Genomic DNA, 18,418 nt, shown 5'->3' with positions numbered 1-18,418 from the left:
CCCCTTTCTCTTGCACAGTACCTCCAAGCTCCATCCCCTCTTCTTAAGGAAATCAGCCAGGCCTCAGATGGAGCTGTTGTCCTGACAACCCAAAGGCGCACCAGGCTTTCATTGAGGCTGGCTGCAGCTGAAGCGGGCAGTTGTGCAAAGCGAGGGGCCACGCTGAGGGAGGCGGAGGGGCTGTGAAACCGCGGGGGGCGGGGAGGTGCCGAGCGAGGCGGGGAGGGAGGGACTGGAAGGAGAAACAGGAAGGGGAGGAGGGGGCGGAGGGAGCCTCCCGGCTACTGCCGCTGTTGTGAGGCTTTCTTTACACTCGCTGGCAGGCTGGGTACCGGCTCCCGTGCCTGCCCGCCCGGGAAAGTGGGTTACGGAGGGAAGAAGCTCTGCGCCGACGCTGGCCAAGGCGCATCCAGCCAGAGAGAACAGACCACCTTCCTTTTTGCCGCCTTCTCTCCATCTTTTCTGGAGGGTTTTATATTTGTACTCTCACCTTTAAAATTGTGTGGCTTTGACTTTTTCCCACCTCAGCTCGGGTTTTATGAGGGCTTTGTGAAGTCTTAGAGGGAGAAGAGACTGACCGAGGGAAAGAGAGAGGCAAAGTGGAAAGGACCGCAGATTGGCAGAGCGCGTCCCGCCTCTGCCGTGGATGAAAGCCCTCGGTTGCTAAAGCCCGCTCGGCGAGCAGCGCGCGCACACACACCCTCCAGAGTAGCCCCGACCCCGCACCTCGGCGTGGCCACCATGGTCGCCAGAGTTCAGCCTGATCGGAAACAGTTGCCTCTGGTCCTACTGAGATTGCTCTGCCTTCTTCCCACAGGACTGCCCGTCCGCAGCGTGGATTTTAACCGAGGCACCGACAACATCACCGTGAGGCAGGGGGACACGGCCATCCTCAGGTAGGGCTTTCGGGCAACTTTCCTGCGGCGCGTAAGTGTGTCTTTGGGCGTGTGTTCTCCGTGAACTCCAGCTCCTGATGCTGCAGGCTTGTGGGGGGTGCGTGTGTGTGTGTGTGTGTGTATGTGTGTGTGTGCGCGCGCGCGCGCTTTCGTGCGCCTTTTACGGTCGGGTCGAAATAGCTGCCAGCAAATCTCAAGGGGATTCTGGTCCCTCTCTAGGACCAGCAGGGTTGATTAAATGTTGTTTGGTTCTTCTGATCTTGTTTCTCTGAGAAGGCGTAACTTCATCTATGGTATTAGTGACACGAGGGCGGTATTCTTGCTTTTGTGATTGGAGATGGTTTGCTCAAGACTTTTGTTAGGGTTCCTTAATTGAGAAAGAAGAGTTGTTGGTTCTGGCTTTTAGAGTGTACACAGTATTGCATTCTCCGTGGTGTCTGTGTGTATGTGCGTGTGCGTTTGTACATAACGGCTCTCACTCTGCCCCAGCAGTAGTTTGGTTAGGAGACTTTTCCTAAGGATCTTCTAATTGACATGGAGGGCGGTAAATCAATCTTTAGAACTTTGGTTAGTAACTGAGCCTTTTCTCTGGTATATGAATAGACATCAACACAAGAATGAAGAGGAGAAAAAAAGGAACTTGCCAAATTTCTATTATTTAAGAATAGGAGTCTTAAGCACAGAGGTTAGGAAATAATTAACCTGGCATAAAATGGATATTTCAAATTGATTATTGACCTCAACATCTCATCTCTATGCAGTTCTGCCAAACTCTGAAATATAATTTCGGATTGAAATTTGTAAAGGAAGAATCCCAAGTCCTTGGAGTTTGACCCCTACAAGGGACAGAGAGCTGGAGAAACTCGGATGGAACCTAGCCATAATTCTGTTTCTAAAGAGCTCCTAGCCTGTTTTCCTGCATTTTTTTCTCTCTCTTTCCCCTCTCTATCCACTGCATATATCCCTTGTCCCTTTTTATAGCTTTCCTTGAATTTCTACCAGATACTAAAAACATTAAAAAAAAAAAAAAGAATGAAAGAAAATGTTCTCCTTGGAGATCCTTTAAAATCTCATTTCATCCAAATGAAATGACCTAGTGTCAGTCTGTCTGGCTGGCTAATATTGCTTGGTGTGGCAATAAAAAGTAGTACCCTATAGAAAAAGAAGCCTCTAATCTGTGTGCAAGGAGCTGATAGTGCATAAACCCTGGGGCATCAGGGAGCAGTTCTGTAGCAGAGCTGCCTACAGCAGCAAAGTTTTCCTTCCTTTCCTCAGAAATAAATTTGGTTGGCTGTCACGGTGTCCTGCTTTGGGATCGCTCGCCTTGTTAGAGAGGAATGTGTATGTTGTGCATGTTGTGTTGTGTGTGTGTGTGTTGCTGTGGAGTATAAAAACTAAGAAAATCCTAATGTGTAAGTATCCCTTTCTTCGTTTCCTGAGCACTACGTGATTATGAATCCCAAAGATCCTACTATCCAAAACATATTTTCCCTTCCAGCTCTCCAGCCCTGTAAAACCTGCAAGTGTGATTTGTCCACACGGAGTAATAAGATTTATAGAGTAATTTATCTGTTTGCAAAGGGATATGGACATAATGCAGAAAATGTTTTTGCAAACACATAAGCATGCCACCTTAACTGCTAGATCCCTAACATCATTAACCCTTTACAAGTGAAGCATTCTCTGTAAATTTATGCTATTTTTAGAAAGATTTGTTTTCACTGATTATATGAGTGTGGGAAAAGTGGTGTATAAGTTTTTATTTATGTGTCCATGAACTTTGCAATGTCTTTGTAATTCAGCGTCACCTATGTCTTAAGCTACAGTCATCAAAGAGTTAGATAAGCATGTCAATGCTAATTTAGAAGGAAAAAAGGAATTCTTATATTTTTGTGCACTGTATGCATACAAATCTGTCTATGAGAGGCAGTCTCACTATATAAATCTCTATATATGATATGTACATACTTCTGTGTCTCAAAAGAAATAGAGTTTTCTTTAATCACTACACTTTAGTAGACATTGCAATGTGGAAATGGTAGATTGTGAGAACAGAGAATAAATATAGAAGCAGTTATTCCCTGGGAGAGAGAAGGTATTCAAACAGTGCATGTAAAGAAGTCACCTGAGAGAGCCCATTAATTTCCCAGACCTCACCTAACATGCCCTCTTTTTTATTTCCTTTGCCTTGGACAAGGCTTTATTTTTGGGTTTGTGGAGCTCTATCAGAAGTAACTATGGAGAGAGTTCCTTTTGTTTTCTTAGCTGACCTTCTTCTCAATCTCTTTAACTGAGTCCAGTAAGCTTTGTGGGTCAGTTTCCTGCTGAAGAAAGGCACTCTTGCTTTCTGTTTACAAGTCTAGCCTGGGAAAGGCTTGCTTCCACTTTATTTGTGACATTTTACTGGGAGCATGAGCTTCCAGGGGAGGAGAGGAAGGAGAACTTGATTCATTGGAAGCCACAGTAGATGTTTGGCACAGAGAAAGTGAAATGGCAAAGGGAAAAAAGTCCTCTCTTAGTGAGTCTGTGGCCCTGAATGATCTGAAATGGCAACAGAAGACAAGGGAGGTTTGTAATTCTGGTGGTCCAGTGACAGGAGCTTGGCTGACTGTCCCTAAAACATCTACCTTCACTGCCTTACTTCCACGAACAAGTCTTTTTTGGGGGGTAATTGATGCCTATTTTTGTATAATCATGGTCTTTGATATAAATGTGTGTCTTGATAGGAGAGCATATACGAGTCTTGGTGTCTTGTTCTCTAATTTCTATCTTTTGTAAAAGATAAAAGAAAGACTGTAGAATGAAGGTGACAAAACTAGTTGGAAAGAGAAAGAATTTCATGTATACCCGCCTAACCCTGTTGTTTCCCAGAAGGAATTGTAGATCTTTCTGAGTGCCTCTATAGGAGTCTGTAGAATGAAAGGAAACCACAGCACCTACTTCCATCTCAAAGGCAAAGGATCAGAGTGAGTGTCACAGACCAGTGGCAGAAGCAGCAGCACCTGGGCTGCCTTCCTAAATCCTACTGGACCAGAATCTGCACTGACATTGGTTTGTGCAGTAAAGTATAAGGCATATGTACCCACCTGACCTTGTTGTTATTGTTAAGTCTCTCAGTCGTGTCCGCTTCTTTGCGACCCCATGGACTGCAGCATGCCAGGCTTCCCTGTCCTTTTCACCGTCCCCCAGAGTTTGCTCAGACTCATGTCCATTGGGGGGAAGTCTTGGTTGCTTTTCTGAAGCCACCTCACTACCACTACCCACAAGTGGAAGAGTTCATCGATTACTGGATGAGCTTCTAGCCCTGGTCCTTCCAACCCTCCTCTTTGTACTCAGGCTTCTGTAGGGATTCACTTCCTGATAAATCTTGGCAGGTTGAAACCAGGCAGACGTTTTGATAAAGTAAAGGAAGAGTGGAAATAATGTTCCAATCTGACCTTTAAAATTTCATTTTTAACAGTCCCACAAACAGTATTTTCAATGTTAGCAGCATATGTCTGGAAAGATAATTATAAAAATAGTTAATTCCAATATATCTGCCCATAAGGTAACTTTGTAGAAATGACATATATGCATATCTGAACATATTCCCTCAGTACATGTATGGTGAGATGCAGAGGGTACACATTAGTGTTGTGACTTTAAATGTTTAAAATTGGGGGTATTGAAGTTGCATTTATTTCACTATTCTGACCCTATTTGATGCTTTCGGGATATTATAATACCTTCTATGGTGATAAGATTTTTTCCATTTAAATGTAAATGTACCTAGTAAGTGTTAGGTATAAGAAACTAAGTATCTATGTTTAAAATAGTTAAATGTTTAGTTTTTCAAAATTCTTGATCTTTAATTCCTTGTTTGTTTCTACACTAAAAGAAAAGAAAAGAAGAAACATTCAAAAGATGTGATTATTTGACAGCAAAATGTAAAAATTTTGTGCAAATTTCAAGGGGAAAATGGCTTCTCTTCTATAAAGCATCTGGCACGCCTACATTCACAAAGAAACTGTCAACAATCAAACAAACTCCTGACACAATATGGGATTTTTCTACCACTTATAATTATTCATTATTTGAAAACAAACTTTATGTTTCTACAGGGCGAGTTTGAGAAAGTTTTCTTTTTCTGTAGCTAACTCACTAACGGTAATCAAAATTTATAGGTTATTACTGATACTTTAAGGACTGACCATTTTGCTCATTAAGTCCTCTATCAAATATATTTAGTAAATAATGAAGGTGAATATTTGTTGTCTAAGAATATAGCATATCATATACATTATTAAAGATGTTTATGCATTTATATCATTTACTGTTCATTTATGTCCTGAGGAACACAGCAGCAAATCTCATGTGACAAATACAAACTGTGGTAATTTGTGTTTCTGTAAGTATGAAACACATACATGCAACCCATATTAAGCTAATTGTCCTGTGCACTTTGACTTTGAATGAATTATTCTTAGAACTGTGGTGTGAACAACCAAAGATGACTGACTCATCTACTAAATCAGTTGGTGAGGGTTAAACATTTGTGTTTCTTGAAGCTGGTGGGCATTATGTGGACATAACAAACTCAGGCAAAAAAAGAATTGGTGTGTTAGTGTGGCCTCTGAGAGCTCCAAGTACCAATGTCTGACTCACATGATAGGAGGTTTCCTGAATGTGTTCTGGCACCCCTTGCTGTCATCACCAGAGCCCAGCAGAGCCTACCCTTTTAGGTACCCTTATGACCATTGGTCTTGCTCTTCTGTGAATATCCTTCCTGTTATTTTGTATGACTCAGGAGTGCTGGCCTATAATTTTGGATCTATCCTTGTATGCTACATGACTTTGAGAACATCTCTTAAATATTCTTTAAGAGATGCTTAAAAACCAGTTGCTGGTTTCATTTATAAAATGACAAGATTACCTGTTTTAGTTACTCTATAGGGTTGTTTTAAAGACCCCACAAGAGATAAAGTAGTTTAGTTTGGTAAATAGTAAACTGCTACATAAAGCAAAAAAGTGTCAGTTGTTCTCTAACCATATGTAGCCAGTTGTTTAGACTCTAGGGAACTCTTTTTTAGACCAATGTTTCTCAAACTTGAAGGTGTATCCAAATTACCTGGAAAGTGAAAAAGTGAAAGTCGCTCAGTTGTGTCTGACTCTTTGTGAGTCAGACTCCATGACTATACAGTCCATGGAATTCTCCAGGCCAGAATACTGGAGTGGGCTGCTGTTGCCTTTTCCAGGGGATCTTCCCAATCTAAGGATTGAACCCAGGTCTCCTGCATTGCAGGCAGATTCTTTACCAGCTGAGCCTCCAGGGAAGCCCAAATTACCTGGAGTGCTCATTAAAAACACAGACTACCTGGCCCCCATCTTCAGAGTTTCTGATTTCAGTAGGTATCTGGTCGGGGCTGAAGTCTGCATTCCTAGCAAGTACTCAGATGGTGCTGATGCTGCAGGACTGGGTCACACTTTGAGAACTCTGGCTGCTACATGTGTCTTCTGTAGATGAGCATCTTCAGTATCTGATAGTCACTTGCTAAATTCCAAAATCTCAGAGCCTGTCCCAGGCCTACTAAATCAGAATCTGCATTTAACAAGATCCCAAGTGATTCATAAGCACATTAGAGTTGGAGAAATGGTGCTGCACAGAGTTCATAACTGTGGCTGAACATTACATTCTACTGGAAACCTTTTTAAAAAGAATGAAGCCACATATTCCCTACTCTCTGAAATCCTGATTGAATTAGTTTGAGATAGGGCTTGGGTGTAGGTATTTAAAAAATGATTCTGATATGTACAGAGTTGAGAACTACTGCTTTACTGGTTGAAAAATCTTTTACAGACCATGTTCAGGGCAGCACTCTCTAGATATGTAGGAAAAAGTATAGTCATGTGTGCAGTCTGGGAAATATTTCAACAGCATAGATGTACAAAATCAATTGAGAGAGAGGAAAGAGATCATCAAAGATCCATTTCTTTACCACACAATCTCATCCCTACAGTGTCATGTAAAATAGAGTGATTTTATTTTAATATGGATTCAATTTATATAACATCTCCTAAAATAGCATTAAAGCTTGATTTTTCACATCCTGTTGTCTTGTGTACTCTCTTTCATTTACGTTAGCCAAGACACAAAGATACAAAATGGTTTTAGATTTTTTTTTTTAATGGTAGAAAAAAGACTTTATTTAGTCAAGGAAAATGTCTTTGGTCTTATTCAAATAGGCTTACTTCTGTGTACTTCTGTTGTCATGTTTGCTGCAAATATGATTTACAAAATAATAGCTAGATGTTTGTAGAATTCATCTCAACTTTACATGGTGATCAGTCGACCTGAAACTAATAGGCAAGTGTTTATGTCAAAGATAAAGAATTTTTATCAAGGGTATAAGTTTAGAATGTTCAGAAAGTAGAGTTGTCCCATGATATCTGTGAGGATTCATTCCAAGAACCCCTTCTATACCAAAATCTGCAGGTGCTCAAGTCCCTTATATAAAACAGCATTGTATTTGCATGTAACATGCGCACATGCCTCAGTATACTTTAAGTCATCTCTGGATTACTTGTAATACCTAATGTTATGTAAATGCTATGTAAATAGCTGTAAATAAAATGTAAATGCTATGTAAATAGTTGCCAGTGCCCTGGCAAATTCAAGCTTTGCTTTTTTGGAACTTTCTGGAATTTTTCTTCCAAATATTTTCAATCTTCAGTTGGTTGAATCTGTGGATGCAGAATCCGTGGATACAGAGGGCCAACTGTAGTCAGAAGACCAAGATCTAAACATCTTGAAATAGTCAGATCTATTAAATGTGTGTAACTGACACTTACTTGACCTACTATATAAGCTATTCTTATGATCAAATGAGATACTATGTATCCAAGTGTTTTGTAAACCATAAAATGGTATAAAATGTAATCTCTTAATAAAATTTTATCATTATATTCACAGTAGGAAATAACTTTTATAAAATTGGAAAACTATAAACTAAGCTTTTTATTTGTATTCCTATAAAAATAGAAAGTTGGCCATTTGCTTTAAGATGTTGTATCAATTCTTTTCAAGCCCTTTAAAGTCATGTGTATCTTAGAGTATAGAAGAGCTTGGTATCAGGAGTGCAGGATGAGTGAACACATTTCTGTAGTCACCTGTAATCAAAACATAATCTCAAGTTAATGAGTGATTAACCTTTCAGAAGAAAACACATTGCTTCAGAGTTTGTTAATTACTGTGGGTAAATTTGTAGAAATTTAGACTGGGAAAGGCCTTGGAGATTAGGCAGGCTACCATCTCCTTTTAAAGTGATATAACTGAGAAGAGGAAAATTTAGTTGGTTGTCCAAAGATTTGAGTGACTATTTGAGAACTAGAATAGATGTCTCTTATTTCTCATTTCAGAGTTCTTTATTCCACAGTACCCCTGAAATTGTTTTCTTGCTATACCATGATATGCCATTGTTGCCCCTCTAAAAATTGTTAAAACATCTCTTTCTCTTTCCCTTCCTTCCCCGATTCTGCCCTCTCTTTCCTCCTCTCCCTGTCCTTCCCTTCCCCTCCCCTTGCCTCCTTTCTTCTCTATTATTGCCCCACCCTTCTCTCTTCTCACCACCCTTTCTCTCTCTTCTTACTTTCCTCTCTTCACTTTCTCAGCCCTGCATATCGAAACTGAACTTATCTGTAGAAGATCATCCAGGTAGTGCTGACCAAGGAGGGGCTTTTCAGGAAATGCATCTTTCCCATGTTTGCTGTCTATCTGAGCCAGATGGATTTTCTTTTTGTGCAGCCTCCATTATATCATATTCTCAAAGCTATTCTTATATTTGGTGGAAACTGCAGAGATCTCCTGTCCTCAACAACTTTTATTTCCTTTTGCTTTTAATCCTTTCCTTCCAGCTTCTGATACCCCTACCTGTTACTCAGAATTCTTATTTTAATTCTTACCTGATTTCTTTCTTATCTGAAAGTTCTTTGGCCCAGTACTTCTCCTGGGTTCCTAGGCTCTACTACCTTCTAACGGCCACTTATGACCTTTCGCTTGGTTTAAGTTTCCTACGATTTGTCCCTCTTGTTGACTCAACTACGATGGCTGCAATAAGGTTGTGATCTCAGTTGGCAGGCTCTCCTTTCTTTGAAGACACTGATACTTCTATCAGATTCTTTCAGTGAAGGTAGATCTTTTATTTTGTTTTTTTCTAATTTGCACAAAAGTTACTCTGGGCTAATAGTTGGGACTGATGGTGATAAACTGGGAGGAACTAGAAATAGATCTAGACCTACCTCTGGGGATGGTGGAGGCACTGCAGGCACTTATGCCCTGCTGCAGCTGCCTGGGGAGTTTCTGGTGTGGCATGAGGACAAGGTCTCATGAAGCTTTCTTACCTGGTAAGTGGCAGAGCCAAGGGAGGTGCAACATGGAACACCAAGAGAAGGGCAGAGCACACAGTAAGGGGAAAATAGTAGGCCAGCAGCTTTCAGTGAGTCCACCCCCCGCCAGCTGCAGGCAGTGTTACAGGGAGGTCTCTCAGCTCCTAGTAGAGACCTAGTCTCTAGACTGAGGCTCAGGAAAGCAACAAGAGTCCTTGGCTTAAACACTGGCTTGAACAGGAAGGAGTCCTCAGTGATAAGGGATATTCTCCAGACATATTGCCAAGATAAGTAACTTGCTCAAGGAGTAAAAGAGGAGGATGTAATCTCTAGAACTGAAGCTCTGTGTCAAAGCTGTTGTAACAAGGGGTGACACAGAGATTCATCTCAGAATGCTGAACCTGATCTTTTTATTCTTTTGCTTTATAAGTTCAGGATCATAAACTTGGTCCAGCTTTGTGGGGTAAAGATGAAGACAAAGGTCTGCAATGAAGTAGGAATGACACTACTTGCTTCTCCTTGCCATAGGTAACCTTACTGGATTACATCTTTAGTCTACTTAGACTTTCCAGACTCCAGATAGTTGGCAGAACCATGGATCTGAGCTCAACTGACTAGCCCAAGCCTATTGTCTTTCAGTATTAATCTAGAAATGTCCCTAGATCCTTCAAAGGCTTTTCATTATTCACAACATAACATCAGAGCTCCTTGGCCTGGATAATGCTCCACGACCTGCTACCTCACTGTGTCCACTGATTCAGAACCACTTTCAGTTGGTGCCCTTGAGCACGCTAGTGTGCGCGAACAGTGCTGGTTCTTTCCTTTCTTCGTGATTATCTCCCTGCCTGGAACCTCTTTCCCCTCTCCACCCCCCCCCATACTTCTTTGTTGGGTTGCATCTATGCCGCTCTTTGTAGGCTCCAGGTTAGTTCTGGTTTTGTCTGTTTCAGGTAATTTCCCCTAATTTTCCTCAGTACCGTATTTATTATCACCAACAGCCACTCTATACACTGCCTTCCAGCTTAACTGAGATGTAGTTGACAAAATTGCATATAGTTGAGGTATACAAAGAGATGATGTGATATATGTATCAATTGTGAAAAGATGACTAAAATCAAGTTAATTGGCACATTCATCACCTCATATGGTTATCTTTGTGTGTGTGTGTGTGTGAGAGAGAGAGAAAGAGAGAGAGAGAACACCAAAGATTGACTTTCCTAGAAAACTTCATATATACAGTACAAAAACCATAGTCACCTTGCTGTACTTTAGATTCCCAGGACTTACTCATCTTATGACTGAAAATCTGTACCCTTTGACTAATATCTCCCCATTTCTGCCACCCCTCAAGCATCTCACAATCACCACGCTGCTTTCTGCCTCTATGACTTTGACTTTCTTAGATTCTGCATGTAGGTAAGAATGCGGAATTTATCTTTATCTGTCTAGCTTATTTCATTTAGCATAACATCCTCCAAGTTTATTCACATTGTCACAGAGGGCAAAATTTTCTTATCTTTTTTAACAGCTGAATAATATTCCACTGTGTGTGTATAAAGGTCTTATGCTTTCTTTATCCATGCTTACATCAGTGAATGCTTAGTTTGTTTCCATATCTTAGCTATTTGGAATAATACTGAAAAGAATACAGGAGTGTGGAGATCTCTTTGAGATAGTAATTCTGTTGCCTTCAGATGTATCCCCAGAAGTGGGATCACTTCAGTATATGCATATCTCAGTGTAGCATTTACTACACTTAAAAGTTATACTCACTTGTATCTTGCTTCAAATGTCCTATTAGCTCTTCAAAGTCACATGTCTCATCTACGTTACCTTTTCATTCCAGTATTTTTAGCCTATAACCCGTAGGTGCTCAGATAAATATTTGTTCACTGAATTGAACAGAGAGGGATAGTCATACTATAAATCAAGCCGAGCAGATACTGCTTTATGAAAGAAGAAACAAATTAGGAGGAGACATGGGTGAAGCAAGTTATGTTAGGGGTGGAATCATCCAGCCCTAGAATGATCGTGGATGTGTAGTTGAAGAAGATGTAGTAAAATAAGAAATTGATTGTTTTCTGATCATTAGTGAGGTGGATTAGGGGGTTTTGCTAGAAATATCAATACTTTGAACATTTCCCATTGCAGCTATTTTCAAGGACAGCTTTCTAGAGAAGGTCAAAAAGGGTATTTTAGGAGAATTGCAAAACTTAAGTCACACGGCCCAGACAATTATGCAGCTTCCTCTGATAGAGGAGCAGCTTGTGACAGAGCCAAGAGACCCTCGGTGCTCCTGAAGTGAGGCATATCCACAATCTGAAGAGCTCAGCCTCACAGCAGCTGCCTGTTAGAGGATAAACTTTCTGGAAACCAGTGAGACTTTCTCCCTCTAGTGGTGGCCATGGACTTTCAGGGACTAAGTTGGGGATTTGGGAGCAGGATTGCTGGGCACCTCATCTGTTCTCCTTTGGTGTGAAATGAGGCAAGGGGCAGAACACTCACACCCATTTGACTCAAAGTAATTATTCACACTGAACAATGATGCCTACCTGAGTTTTGCAGTGTAGGGTTCATTACTCACTCCTGGAGAAATTCCAGCTTGAATGTACAGTGGGCTTTGTAATAATCCCAAATTCCCTTTTGTACATCTTGCCATAATGCACAAGGGCTTTGTTTGTATTAGGTCAGAGGGAAAATGCAACCCAGCTTCTCATACAGTAATGCATTAATATTTCTCCCATTGTAATCTTTGATGATGTGTTTCTATATTGAATGTCTGTATCTTGAAGTTTTTGAAAGTTAATAACATCTTTTCTGAAGCTGTGCTTTAGACATGTTACTGTTTGCCACATTATCCTTCTAGAAACAAAAGATAACAGTGAGAGTGATGCAGTTCAGTACTAAGTCATAAGTAACCAAAATACATGTGAAAATACTGACTGTGAAAAATAATTGGTTTTCTTATTCCTAATTTTTTTGCTTCTTCATCTCATTCTAACATACTGCATCAGGGCTGTTTATTTTATGGAGTTTGAATCACATATGGCTGCCAGTTTGTGGCTGATCTTCATCTTAAGATAACCAAAGATTGTTGTCATCTTCTGTATGTTCATGATGCAATTGTATGAGCATATCTTAAGATCAGCATTTTCTATTGCTAAATCATGAATTTAACATATGAATGGATTTTTATTTGACTCTCTTTTGACTTTTGTTCTTCCATGTATCTTTGGTGTCTAATCTGATGAACTAATATCTAATATTATCACCATGACAAGAAACTGCCTAAAGTCTATAGGATATAGACTAGATTACTAGATTAGAGAAATTCTAGATTGAAAATCAAGAGTTTTAGACTTTAGTCCCACAAAACTATTGTCTGTAGAAAGTTGGAAATTAGCTTCCATAGTTAACCTCCTGGTATAATTCCTACTTGCCTATTTAACAAAGATGTTGGTCTGATAAAGTGACATTATATTTTTGAACATGGTTGAGTACATCAGATGAAATGCATGATGTTATAAATGGGATGATGATACGCTCAAATTAAAAAGAATAATAAACTCTTGTATTATACATGTCATGAAACTGAAAGTTAGTGTCACAATTGTGCCTGACTCTTTGCGACCCATGTAGCCTGCCTGGCTCCTCTGTCCATGGGATTCTCCCTGCAAGAATACTGAAGTTGGGTTGCCAACAAGGAGTGTTGGCATATACATAAGAATACAAAGAGTGGGTTGCCATTTCCTTCTCCAGGGGATCTTCCCAACCTCGGGATTGAACCCATGTCTCCCACATTGCAGGCGGATTCTTTACCGACTGAGCCACTAGGGAAACCATAAATGTCATAGTGTAGGAAACAAAAATATTTTCATATCCTACTGTCTTAATTCTTGTATAAAAATGAAACAGCACAAAATAGAGATATTCAGAAAATAATATGTGTTTATACAGAATCTGTTATGCTTAAACGATTTGTGTCACAGATATACTTAATCTGTACTGTGTAGATGTGTTTGAACACATTTTTATTTTTAATTTCTTCAACATATATTTATAATTATATATAAAAAGAAAAAGCATACATGTACCTTTTATATGTACACAAAATTTGCATACACAAAGTGTAAATGTGAATATTATTGTGAACATAGATCATAGCACACTCTAATAGGAACTTAATTAATTTGGTACACTAATGATTGGGGAAGTTTATGGCAAACAACCAAGTTTTCCAGGTTATCAAGGATGTGAATATATACAGTATATAAGAAGCATCACATGTTGGCTTTCTTAATTCATTTTGGTTAATATATTTTATTTGTAATTAATAATTATGCAAGTTCTAGAATTATTTTGAAAGTGAAGTCATACTTAATATTTCTTGTTTCTATTACATGTTGGTTATCATAGAGTTCCTAGAAAGTAAAGTCTTATAATATTTTTTCTATGTATATTATGGAGTAGAAATTAATACTATCTTAGCTAAATGAAGAATAGTTTAAAAAATAGTCAATTTTTTTTATATATGATCCCAATGCTAGACTAAATTTCAATTTTCTTTCATCTCAGTCACCAAAATATCTAGTTATCTGTTAACAAGCATTCTTCCTGAAGATGAGAAACTGGCCACTAAAAGAGAAGAATAAGAAATTAAGTTAAATTTCAATTTATCAAGTCAAATGATCATATTTATGCTTTTCTACCCTTTTCAATCTTAAAGACTCAAGGCATGTGAAAAAATGATTTGAGTAATATAAATAAGTTCAGCTATAAGACTCATATGTATGACACCTAGATCACTAAAATAACTTAATAGCATGATTATAGAAATATTATTGCTAACATTTAAAAACCTGAAGAAAATAGAAATTTTTCATACTGTTGGTGGCATACAATACTGTTCTGTTTTAAATAAAAGGGGAAAATAATATTAAATCAGCAACAACAGCAAAAATATAAATGCTAGGATATTTTGAAAAGGAAGCAGTGATCACTGGATGCCAACATGGGTTCCCTAGAAACAAACTATGATATGGTAAATAAATTTCTTTAAAACAAACAAAATTCCAGTAAATTAGGAATCTGTATCTGAGTATCTGTATTTTGACAGGTTTCTTCTGATAACTTATGAACAGATCACGAATCTTTAATGAGCTAGATTTTTGTTTCACTTGATTGAGCAATCAAGCCAAAGAAACTGATTGATGGTGGTTGAGGATTCTCTCAGTCTGTCCTTGGCCGTGTTCAATATTTAGATAAAAAGAAAGCAGGAGGCAAAATTTCTACCATGTGTATGACACAAAAATAAAAGGATTCTCTTTGTTGACAAGTTTATGAGATGAAAATTGGTGCTAGCTGTAGGGAGGCAAATGTAGCCCTATATAAAGAGAACTGGAGAAGGGAATGGCAGCCACTCCAGTATTCTTGCCTAGAGAATTCCATGGACAGAGGAGTCTGGTAGGCTACAGTCCACGGGGTTGGACACGGTTGAGCAACTAACATACATAAAAAAGAACATTATTTGTATGTTTGTGTGTGTTTATGTCATATCTCGTTTCAAAAAAAAAAGAGTAAAGGGAGGCAAAGAATTTAGGGTAGTTTATAATTTAAACAAAGCATCATTTAAATAAGCAAATCAATTTGAGTAATTTTTAAAAGATGAACATTTTTTAGTGACCTAGTGGAAATAGCACAGCTTCTGACCAGGAGGCCTAGCTCCAAGTATCATGTCTGTCAATTACCAGCTTTGTAAACATGGGCAAATCACTTATCCCTATGGTCCTCAAGGCTTTTATTTATAAAATGAAAATGGCAATAATATTATTTACTTTCTTATTCCAGTAGGTTTTTATAAGAATAAAATAAGAAGGATCTACAATTCCAAGTGTCTCTCCATATCTGTGGGTTCTGCATCCATAGATTCAACCAACTGTGTGTTAAAAATAGTTTTTTAAAAAATCCCTCAAAAGTTCTAAAATGCAAAACTTGAATTTGCTAGAGTGATGGCAACTATGTACATAGCATTTACATTGTGTTTACAGCTACTGACAAAGTATTTGTATAGTATTTGGTGTTCTAAGTAATCTAGAGATGATTTAAAGTCTATGGGAATATATACGTAGGTTATATGCAAGTACGACACTGTTTTATAATATAAGGGTTTTGAGCATCTGTGGATTTTGGTATCCATGGGATGGAAGTCCTGAAACCAGTCCTCTGTGGATACCTAGGGTCCCTGAACATTAGCTAGTTTGAAAATCTGCCTCTTGTGTGCTTGGCTTCTCTGTATCCTAGATACCCCTGTAACTACGTCTCAGAGTCACACAACTGAGGATCACGTGGTTCTGTATTAACTATTGAAAACATCCATCTGTAAGTGGACCTGTACAGTTCAAATGCATGTTTTTCAAGGGTCAACTGTATATACTTATCTGCAGGTATGTGTGTATTTATTTTATAAATGTCATTTGCTATTCTGCTAAGTGTAATAGATCTCCTTGTGAACAAGTAAGCTGTTAGTCATTTCATTTTTAAGTAGAGCCCAGGTAACCACTACTAAGAAATGTTATTTAGAAAAAAAAAAAAAAAAAAAAACCTTTGTGTAGTAGAAAGTTGATTTCTCAATGTCTCTACTACTACTACTCTGTGATACTCTGAATTTCTACTCTAGTTTATTTTATGTATGTTCTTGCTCATATCCCTTTATAACTTTGGTTGCTTATAAAGAATTCCATTCAGAATTGGATCTTCTAATTATTTTTTTAGTAAGTTTTAAAATTCATACATTTACTATTAATACTTTCTTCCCACTGGAGAATTTGCAGCCATGTCAAGAGAGGGGCTGTGTAGAATTAAAACAGAAGATCAATTTAGGTGTTTTATCTTCCTATGTAGAAGAATATCAAAATAAAATTTGATCTCAGAAAGACACTTTTATATTTATGCAGCTTCATAGAGTTTGATCAGGTCAAATAGTGAGCTCATCACTTACATCTTCTGACTTCCTCTATTACTTCAGCACTCATGTTAACATAATTTTGCCTGAAATCCAATCAATGGCCATCTTGTTGCCATCTGAATTTAAAAATTATGAAATCAAAGGAATTTATTTACAAAACAGAAACAGACTAACAGACTTAGAGAATGAACTTATGGTTATCATAGAGGAAGGATGATGGGAGGAGGGATAGATTGGGAGTTTGGAATTGATATGTGCACTCTGCTATATTTGAAATAGATAACCAACAAGGACTTAGTATAAAAAAATAAATTTTGAAAGCAAGATTTTTTGTGTTAACTTTCAAATCTCTACCTTATCTCAAACTCTTGTTCAACATGGCTGAAATTGTTACCTAGTTTACAAAGAGTAAAACATGATGCCACCTCCAAGTCTATGCTTCCTGTTGACTCTCTTCCTATACAGAGGCCTTATTTATAGATGCCCTAGGCCTTGAACTTCTCAAATTTGCCTGAGACCTGAAAGGACTCAGTCACTTCCCTACTGTTTGATGTAAGAACCTTCCCTCTGCTGACTCTGAAGTATTAGCAGGGATGTTCTCCAGTACAATGGAAGTGGGGCAGCAGTGGCCATGGACTTTATTTTTATTAGCCAATGGTAAATCTGTTCTTCTTACATTGAGGAGTGGTTTGTTTATTATTGTTGTTCAGTCATTCAGTTGTGTCCAACTCTTTGCAGCCCCATGGACTGTGGTACGCAGGCTTCTCTGTCCTTCACCATCTCCTGGAGTTTGCTCAAACTCATGTCCATTGAGTTGGTGATACCATCCAACCATCTCATCCTCTGTCATGCCTTTCTCCTCCTGCCTTCAGTCTTTCCCAGCATCAGGGTCTTTTCCAATGAGTTGGCTCTTCACATCAGGTGGCCAAAATATTAGAGCTTCAGCTTTAGCATAGTCCTTCCAGTAAATGTTCAGGGTTAATTTCCTTTAGGATTGTCTGATTTGATCCTCTTGTAGTCCAAGGGACTCTCAAGAGTCTTCTCCAACACCCCAGTTTGAAAGCATCAATTCTTTGGTCAATTCTGTATAGTCCAACTCTCACATCCATACATGACTACTGGAAAAACCATAGCTTTGACTATATGGAACTTTGTAGGCTTTTTAATGCACTGTCCAGGTTTGTCATAGCTTTTCTTCCCAGAAATAAGTGTCTTGTAATTTCATGATTGCAGTCATCATCTGTGGTGATTTTGGAACCCAAGAAAATTAAGTATGTCATGGTTTCCATTGTTTCCCCATCTATTTGCCATGAAGTGATGGGACTGGATGCCATTTTTGAATGTTGAGTTTTAAGCCAACTTTTTCACTCTCCTCTTTCACTTTCATCAAGAGGCTCTTCAATTCCTCTTTGCTTTCTGCCATAAGTGTGGTGTCATCTGCATATCTGAGGTTATTTATATTTCTCCCGGCAATCTTGATTCCAGCTTGTGCTTCATCCAGCCTGGCATTTTGCATGGTGTACTCTGCATATAAGTTAAATAAGCAGGGTAACAGTATATAGCTTTGTTGTACTCCTTTCCCTTATATTTCATATCAAGTGCCTTCTCCATAAAAAATGAAGCAACAGAACTTGAAGGTCTTATTTTCTATTCTTACTATTCAGGCAACCTCTGCTCTCACTAACTGTGAGGTCACCCAACAAATTGCAACCTTCAGTGTATCTAGATAAACCATGCTTCTGCCTCCTGCTGAACCCAATCTCTCTCCAACTTCAGCATTTTTGTTTTCTTATTTTTCATAGGTATGTTTACTTATTTTATCATTTTTGTTGTTGTTTTGTAAAGTGACTTTAATTTACCCAAAAGTTCAGCTGTTAAAATTTATAAACAGCATTTATCAGGGTCTGAAACCAGTCTCTTTCCTTTTGAGCTGACAGGTACTTAACCAATTGCCTTATCATCATCTTAGCAGTATTCACGGTGAAAGAAGCGCTGATGCTCGGCTGTCTGTGGAACCAGATGACTTTTAAATACAGACTGTGGCATTTTGGGTAATAGTTTGGAAAGAGTTCTGAAAGTCCAAGCAAACAAAAGCAGAGATTTCAAGGGAAAAAGGAAAAAAACAGGGACAGGTTGGGGCAAGCAGACTAGGGAAGGATCAGGTGTCAGGATTTCAGTAGAACACAGATAGCCCCAT

At 38.7% G+C, this 18,418-nt stretch overlaps 1 protein-coding gene across 3 annotated transcripts in view; it reads left to right on the top strand.

The window, feature by feature from the left end:
- Positions 1 to 275: 275 nt before the first annotated feature.
- The window catches only part of LSAMP (limbic system associated membrane protein), a 681,987-nt gene continuing 663,844 nt past the window's right edge, over positions 276 to 18,418 (top strand). The window contains exon 1 of one of the 3 annotated variants that reach the window (XM_070465998.1): positions 276 to 896. In XM_070465998.1, coding sequence (XP_070322099.1) covers positions 742 to 896 — 155 coding nt within the window. In that variant the 5' untranslated portion in view covers positions 276 to 741. The remainder of the gene's footprint in view (positions 897 to 18,418) is intronic. The other 2 variants (XM_070465999.1, XM_070466001.1) reach the window with 2 other exon arrangements.

Source organism: Odocoileus virginianus, chromosome 4 (assembly GCF_023699985.2).
Source record: "Odocoileus virginianus isolate 20LAN1187 ecotype Illinois chromosome 4, Ovbor_1.2, whole genome shotgun sequence".
In the NCBI taxonomy this organism is placed as follows: Eukaryota; Metazoa; Chordata; class Mammalia; order Artiodactyla; family Cervidae; genus Odocoileus; species Odocoileus virginianus.
The sequence above is the reverse complement of the archived record's forward strand: the minus strand, read 5'-3'. Positions and strand labels throughout refer to the sequence as shown.